Consider the following 8,355-nt stretch of genomic DNA (forward strand, 5'->3'; position numbering starts at 1 on the left):
GCACCCTGGAGAGAGGCAGGCAGCCAGGCAACCCAGAGCCACCTGCTGAGAATGGCATGAAGGCCTCATGCTTTACAAAGTGGCCCTTGGCATCCAGGAAATGTTCAGGATGGAAGCGGAGGGGCTTCTCCCAGGCAGTCTCATCCTTCAGCACCGAGGACATGTTGGGCAGGAGGATCGTCCCCTGTCAGGAGGCACATGGTGTGAGGTTGGACTGTGGTGGGGCTGCCAAGACTCTGGTCACCAGGATTAGATCCATAACTTCTTCCCTGTACACACTGGATTCCCTCATTCAACCTCAACCCAGAGCCTCTCAGCACCTTGCAGGGCCCTGTAACAGATCTCCCATGGGTGGCCAACCCAGCAACCTTCCCTGTGTGCAATGCTCTATAAAGTATCCTTTGGCCATTTTCGTTTGACATTTCTCTTCTGTGAGGACTCTGGAAGGCTGCCCCCTGCGTGCACTCTGGTTCATGTGAGCACGTTAGGAATAGGATGTGGTGGTCTTGGTCTCTCCTGCCCTTGTTTGATAGTGATCATGGTGAAGTAGTAACAGGCCCCGGCCTACCTTGGGGATGAGGAAGTCCTGCACTTCAATGTCACGACTTGTGATGCGTGGCAAAGACAATGGAGCAATGTCCCCAAAGCGCTGCACCTCATGAATGACAGCATTGGTGTAGGGCATGCGGGCCTGGTCTGCCATCTCTGGATGCCTCACCTGCCCTATGACCTCATCGATTTCCTCTTGGACTCTGCCTGGAGGGACAGCATCCACTCAGTGAAAAAGTCACAGGGGATTTTCCTGTCTTACAACCACATTAAGGGCTAAGGCCATGTGAGGAGCCCAGTACGCTGTACTGGAGTATGGCTTGAGTTACCGCTGGGAGCTTCAAGCATCTCAATTCATCTGTGGAGTGTGCCCCAACCTCCCTCCTAGCCCCAGTCTCAGCCAGGCTCACACTGCACATCCGGATGCAGGATCATGAGCAGCAGGGCCCAGGACAGTGTGTTTGAGGTGGTTACCATCCCTGCAGTGAATAGATTAGCAACCACCATACGCAGGTTCTCATCATTGAAGCTGCTCTCAGGATTCCCCTTGGCCTGGACATGTAGAAAGGATGGGCTTAGTAGGGAGAGGAAGTCCCACATGGACTCCCATTGTCCCCAGGGCAGCCCAGGTGCTGAGTTACTTGATGATACACAGGACCCCACTCTTCATGCCTCATAGCTCACAGGAACTCAGCCCACAGAGCCTTGCCAGATCTCTATGCTCTGCCAGTCACCTTTTCTATCTCTGCCAGAAAGGCATCAATAAAATTTCGAGGTGGCTGGGCAGGGTTCCAGGTGGTCCTATTCTCAGTCAGCAGGTTATCCAGTATGGCCATGAAGGTATTTCGACCTTGGAAGACCTTGTCAGCCAGCCCTGGGATGTGCAGGAGTATTGGGAATGCATTAAGAACCTGTGAGAGACACGGATGATGTTCCAGAGCTTCCTCTTTATAACATTAATTATTAATGAATCATGATTAAGTATGGAGCTCATGTGCCATGGTGTGTGTGTGAACAAGTCATAGGACAGTGTGTAGATTCAATTGTCTTTATCATGCATAGATCTAAGACACCAAACTCAGGTAGGCAGGCTTGCTTGGCAAACTGTTTACCCACTCACCATTTCATTTTGGCTGTCCCCACCATGCTAGTGTGATCGCTATCCACCTGGACCAGGCTCAGTTGCATCCTCCTTCATAAGGGAACCAGAGGTTCGTCGTCCTTACCTGTCTCCTGCCTTCTCCTCAACTGTTAATTTGCATGAGCCAACTAAAGGCTCTCTCAACCCCAGGTGAACAGAGGAATATTCTACCCCAGACCAAAACTACAGGCTTTGTGTGTTCCATGCAAACAGAGGGCCCAGGTTCTGTACCTTTCTGGAAATCTTGATCTTGGTCTACTTTTCCCCTCCTGTCATTGAACAGTTGTCAACAGGCATATTCTCCTGCAGTTGACCCCCAGAATGCATCTCCCACAGTCTGGAGAAGATGGACCACACAGAAATGGCTCTGAGGGCTGCCCTGATCCTCCTACCTCAGGAATGAAGCCTGTGACTTCTGTCAAGCTTTCTTCCTGTATTTTCAGTATCCTGATGAGGTAAGGGTCTTCATATTCAAAGCGACGGGCGAAAATGAGAGACGAGATCACATTGCACACGGCTTTGTTCAGCAAGGTGCTGGGATTGAAGGACTGCCCTGCGATTGTCAATGGAGTGAGGATGTAAGCAAGTCCACAAACTGCCCATGTTCCCTGTGCCCAACTACATCTGTCATGCATGACCTACCACCCTGGTCGGTAAAGGCGTCACACAAGTGGCCAGCCTCCTTGGTCACCCACTGCTCCAGAGATTTCTTGCCCAGGCCAAAGTTGCGCAGGGTGGATACAGAGAATCGCCTCTGTTCTTGCCACTCAGGCCCATAAGGTGCAAGGACCACACCTGCAGGTACATCTGTGTGTAACCAAGGATGCCCAATTTTGTTCTTCTGCTCTCATCAGTTCTCTTTCCCTCTGGGTCCTGTCCTAGCCACAAGCCTCCCAAAACCTTGCTACCAAAATCCAGCACATGACTTCTGGGTAGTCATCCTGGATTTCAGTGACTTTTCCATAAATTCTTTACCACATTACCACCCACATTCATGCCCCATGCTTCCTGTGCTCATTGCCACATCTCTGAAGCCATTTCCACCTTCAACACAGCCCTTTACCTTGGGACCCAGGCTTCAAACCCAGGTACTCAAAGATGGGCACTGGAGGGCGGTCAGCAGTGTCCTCTCCACAGGTCACCAGCACTTTCTGCATTGCCTTCAGTCCGTTGATCACAACCATAGGCTTCCAAGCCATCTGTAGGCTGAACACGTTACCATAGCGTTTTTGAAGCTGAAATGGAGGGACAAAGCACATAGGAAGTGGAGGACCCCACAGATCATAGAACCAGGCTCACTGCACAACCATTGTCAAAGCAGATTCTCTGTGTGTATGTGCGTTCTTGTGTATGTCTACACATGCATGTTTGTATATGTGAATGTGAGTGTGTGTATGCATATGTGTATGTGAGTCCATCTCTCTGTGTGTGTATTTGTGTGTGTACATGTATATTTGTCTATGTGTTGCTTGTTATTGAATCTTGCTCCTCATGTATCCTGGGGAAATGCTCTTTACTGAGGTCCATCTCCAGTATGAAGATTCTTGCCAGTGTGGCATCTTGTCTTTTAATTTCAGCAAAGAAATCATAGTAGATGTGACACCACAGTGATGACCTTGTCAGAGACAGAAAACTGTCTTGGGGTCTTTTAACATGTCAATATAACTGAAGAAACTCTGGTTCCTCGAGATAGACAGTGAGGCCAGAAAGCACAGAAGCAAGAGATTCCTGCAGCCATAGCCGGTCTCTCCGCTCAGTGTCCTGACTGACATGAGGTCAGGCCAGGACCTTGCTTTTGACAGGATGACAATGGACTTGTGTCCTCTATAGCTGCTGTCCTGTCTAACCTAGAGTGAATGTTGTTGTCACAACTTGCGCCACCTCCTGGACTTTGTTCCCCAAAGCTTTTGCCCTAGATATACCCAGTGGCTGCCACAAAAACATTGCTAAGCCTGTTCCCTCTTGGGGGCCCAGATTCCTGTCTGACCTGTGTTGCTCAAGGTATGTCCTGCTACAGGCATCATAACCTCAGTTACCATCCCCCACTAAGTCACTCACCTTGTACAAGCTGTATGGCATGTTATCTAGGTCCACCTGGAACAGGTTACCCAGCACAGGCCATGGCACAGGACCTGGTGGGTAGCGATAATTCCATCGCTGGCGCCGGTGCATCAGATCCACCAGTAATATGAAGATGACTGTGAATATGGCCACAGGCCACAGGCCAGTCCCAGTCAGCAGCTCCATTGCTACCCTACTGCTGCCCACGCTTCACAGAGGCCAATGAACAACACTCAATACAACGCCTAGGATCAGGAAGCCCCAAGCTTGGATCCTACCTCTTTATAAAGGAGTGCCAGGGATGCCCTTTGTCCTCTGAAGCCAGCCCCAACTCTGTGTTTTGTTTGTCCATCTGTAGGGAGGGGCCGGTGATGTTCAGTCCTTTCCAGGAGCTGAGCATGCCAATTCTAACTCACTGATCATCGTAGGCAGATGTGTAGTGGACTCCTGTTTTAAGATGGATGATCTGATTGTGGTGTGCAGAACAATCTTCTACAATACACATGTAGATGTTGGAGTGACCTGACCCGTAGGTCAAGTTATTTGGGGGAGCGAGGAGTGTCACAACCTGTGAATAAAGAATGGGCGAGAGAGATGACAGGACTCAATGAAGCATTGCTTGTCAAGAGCCGTTTACTTAGTGGAGCAGAGGATATTTAAAGCAAAAATATTGGAGGGGAAGGGAAGAGGAAGGAGGGAGATGGAAGGTTACAACATCTTCTGGGGTTGAACTCCGGGGTAGCAGGTAGGGAGGGGTGGATTTCCATGAATGTTCTTTTCTCAGGGCCAAGCCGGATCCTTGTGATTGTCAGGCAGGATGTTAGTCTCAGAGTTCTCAATTAGCTGGGGCAGGATGTTTATCTCAGGGCTCTCATGTTTCCCAACATCTCCCCCTTATCTGTGTAATAAGGTCAATTGAACCATTACAGGGAAGTGCCCTGGAAGGAGGCCTCTCAACCTCATCTTTGAGGTCTCATGATGGGAGCCTGAGCCTGGTAGAGGGCAATGCTCAAACTCTTACCCGTCATTCGGTCAACCCCCACACATGGGGCTGCCCTGTCTTAGGTGGTCGAGACTTAATGCTAGCTCCGTCTCTGACTTACCAGGTCCCTTGTCGTGGGGAGAGAGCCAGGGTGGGTCAGGGCTGTTGGCCTTAGGCTATTTGAGTAGAGGGGGAGATGGGATGGACCTTTCCTAGTGAGACCCAAGGCAAAACCTATCTTTCCAGCGGCTCTCTTGTAAGACCCGAAAGTTGAGAGGCAGGTCGAAGGGCGGGGAGTCTGGGACATGCAAGGCCACAAAGATGGGAACCTATGATGGCTCTTCAGTGTCAATGCAATGATAGTGGACCTGCATCAGTTCAGTAGTAGAGTTAACCTGATTCTTAACAAAGGTAGTTAGACGATTGAAGGCCCATGGGACAAAGAAGAGAAGAGGAAGGAGGCCCACAAATGGTCCCAGCAAGCTGGGAAGGAAGGTGGTGAGCCATGGGGAGGCAGAAAACCAATTTTGATACCAAGATTCTTGTTTCTCTCTGGCTTTTTGACATTCTTCTAGAGCCTTAGTAACTTTATCTAAACTACTTTGAGCCAATCTAGTCTTACTTACATAAAAACAACATTATTTCTTCTTTGAGGGCAGCATACAGACCTCCCTCTTTTAGAAACAGTAAATCAAGGCCTCTCTGATTTTGGAGGACCACCTCAGCCAGGGAGTCAATAGAATCTTTAAGTTCTTGTATACCATCTCTCATGGTGGTAATGTCTTTATCAATAAAGTACTGTAATTCTGTAAAGTCTTGTTTAGATGTAATCAGAGAGGCAATGCCTGTGCATGCGCCCACAGCGCTAATGCCAAGAATAGTGGCAATGGTTAGAGCTGTAATAGGTTCTCTTTTAATTCTGGGGTGGATGGATACCCCCTTTTCTACAAAATTCAAAAATTCTTCAGGGTTATGAACAGAGAAGCGAGGGAGGAGATTAAACATAACGCACCAATCCCGATTACCCAGAAAGATAGGGGAATACAAAAAAGGCGTTAAGCCCAGAGAGCATGCAAAATAAGTATTGTTAGGTGTAAGAACATACATATAGTTGTGATTAAGAACAATAATCTGATTACAAACTTCTGTAAGGGACTGAGGAGGGAGCATATTGGGGCCTAGAATGCAGGTGCCGATCCCAGGAATGGACTGAACAGTTATGCCACTCTCAGGGCCTGAGGCTGAAATAGCAATTGAAGTATTATTGGTAAAAATGGGGGTGGAAGCCAAGGCAAAGCCTTCATAAAATGGTGGGTTTGGGGAGAAGCACATCCAGCATTCAGGATACTTAGGAGAACTATCATATTTGAGCGTAGCAATCGAGGCATTGGCTAAGTTAATTATTAGCTCTGCCGATCGTGTGTGCCCAGAGGGAATAGTGGGCTGTAATAGGGTTGGAGGTGGGGGGCTGGGAAAGATGGGAGGGTGGAGGAGGGAGGAAGCAGGGGGTACGGGGGCCACAGGAGAGGGGCGTTGAAAAAGGGCATTGGGTCCTGCTGCAGGAGCATTTTTATTGGGGAATTCTTTACGGAGTTGAAGTCAAAAGTAAGACCAAAATCTTTTCCTCCCTTATACACTCAATGTCCCCATTCAAAAGGCCTAGTTCCCCAGGAATGTTTTTCCCCTGGGCTGTAAATTGTATAGAAAGGGGGTTGCACCAATTCTTGCACTTTTCAAATTTAGGAGTCATGGGAGGATTCAATCTGGTAACAGTAATCAGGTCACATGAATAGGAGGGGCCCCAGTAAGTGTCTCCAGTGGTTTTGCAACCCCAGCTTCTACAGAAATAATCGGGGGAGAAGCCGCACTGGTGACTAAGCTTGCAGCATCAATGGAAGCCCAGGGCAGACATAAATTGGAATGAGACTGAGGGCAGCCCTACTTCGATGATTGTAACAGGCTGGGGGGGGCATTGGTGCCCATTTTTAGGGGAATGTGTGGCCAAAAGGTGGAAGGAGTTCCCCAATCTGGGTCAGCCCCAAGAGCCAGCACACAGAGATCTACTTGTAGGGTGGGCCAATGGGGAATGGTATCAAGTTTAGATGTGGAATTAACAACATCACCGGCCTGATTAATAACAACCCATGTAAAGTTGTAAATCATATAGGGGCCCCGAGGGTGTAACAAAATACTCACAGTTGGAGTAAAAATATAGGCCAGGACCAAATGAAACAGCATTCTACAAGGAAACATATTTAATATTTTCCTCAGGGCGGTCCCCTGGGGAAGGGGAATTAAACAATTTGACCAGACGCTCTGGTAACCAACAAGCATTCATTTCCTTCTGGTCATAAATACAGCCATGTCCTTTGTCCCAAATAAGAACAGGATCGTGGCCATGCCATTGATGTGTGAGTGGATCTTTCCAATTTTCCTTGGCGTAGCTGGTTGATGTGGAAGAATGCCAAAGACGGTCAGCTACTGAATGTCCAAACTGATTTTGTTGTAAAAAGTTAAGGACAAACAGGGCATGACTCAGAAGAAGACGAGGTCCTACATTAATAGGATACAAAATGCCCTTTGATGATTGTAACTTAGTAAACATGGCTTTGAGAGTCTGATGTGCTATTTCTACAATTCCCTGGCCCTTCCTGTGACATGTCTAATCTGGAGTTGAGCACAAAAGGATTTAAAGGAGGAACTGTTGTAACCAGGGCCATTGTCAGTCTTCAAAATTTTAGGTTTAGGAGTGATGTTGAGGCAATGATGAACATGATCAGTTACATGTTTAGAAGCCTCCCCAGCCTGGAGCGAGGCACAAATAAATCCACTGAAGGTGTCAATGGACACATGAATGTATTTAAGATTGTTGAAGGCAGAGAAGTGGGTAACATCCATCTGCCACAACTCCCCAGGCACAAGGCAGTGAGTGTTGACTCCCAGATGTGGTTCAGGGAGGATGGTGATACAAGATTGGCACTGTTTAACAATTGCCCGCTCCTGTTCTCCAGTGAGAGAGAACATGAGACAAAGGGTAAGGGCACTGAGATGATGTAGTTAGTGGGCCTCTTGAGCCTGAGCAAGGGGGTCTACTGGAGTGGAGATGGCAGCTCCTAGGAGAGGTATGTGGGTAGCAAGATCTACTTGTGCATTTTGTTCAGTCAGGGGTCCGGGGAGATCTGAGTGTGCACGAATGTGGCCAAGAAAGAAGGGCTGGGAGCGTCTGGAGATAAGGCTTTGGATCTGAGCAAAGAGAGGAGAAGCTTTAGTATCAGGTTTGATGAAGTGTACAGTTCCAAGAAGAGGAACAGAGGAGGCAACATAGGCACTATTGGTATACAGGTTGAAAGGAGTATCTGCAAGGAGTTCAAAGGCGTGTAGGACCACCTGTAACTCAATGAGCTGGGTAGAACTGTGGGGTGTCTGTTTTTGAAACATCTTATCATCAATGGAGAGGGCTGCAAGGCCTGTGGAAGAACCATCTGTACAAACGAGAGGTGCTTTGGGGATAGGAGAACTCTGTGTAGTTTTGGGGAAGACAACAGGATGACGCTGTAAAAACTGAATCAGTTGGTCAGGGGGATAATGGTTATCAAGGCGGCCAGAGAATGAGATGCAGGAG

The 8,355-nt window shown here is 48.3% G+C and overlaps 1 protein-coding gene across 1 annotated transcript in view; it reads right to left on the reverse strand.

Moving 5' to 3' along the window:
• The window catches only part of LOC116104676 (cytochrome P450 2D10-like), a 6,154-nt gene extending 2,142 nt beyond the window's left edge, over window positions 1-4,012 (reverse strand). Inside the window, exons 1-8 of the mRNA XM_031391169.1 lie at window positions 3,749-4,012; window positions 2,754-2,925; window positions 2,333-2,485; window positions 2,083-2,243; window positions 1,284-1,460; window positions 960-1,101; window positions 569-756; window positions 43-184 (exon numbers count right to left, since the gene is read on the reverse strand). Of these exons, the coding sequence (XP_031247029.1) occupies window positions 43-184; window positions 569-756; window positions 960-1,101; window positions 1,284-1,460; window positions 2,083-2,243; window positions 2,333-2,485; window positions 2,754-2,925; window positions 3,749-3,937 (1,324 nt within the window). The 5' untranslated portion in view covers window positions 3,938-4,012. The remainder of the gene's footprint in view (window positions 1-42; window positions 185-568; window positions 757-959; window positions 1,102-1,283; window positions 1,461-2,082; window positions 2,244-2,332; window positions 2,486-2,753; window positions 2,926-3,748) is intronic.
• Between the last annotated feature and the right edge of the window lie 4,343 nt (window positions 4,013-8,355).

This window comes from Mastomys coucha, unplaced genomic scaffold, assembly GCF_008632895.1.
Source record: "Mastomys coucha isolate ucsf_1 unplaced genomic scaffold, UCSF_Mcou_1 pScaffold22, whole genome shotgun sequence".
In the NCBI taxonomy this organism is placed as follows: Eukaryota; Metazoa; Chordata; class Mammalia; order Rodentia; family Muridae; genus Mastomys; species Mastomys coucha.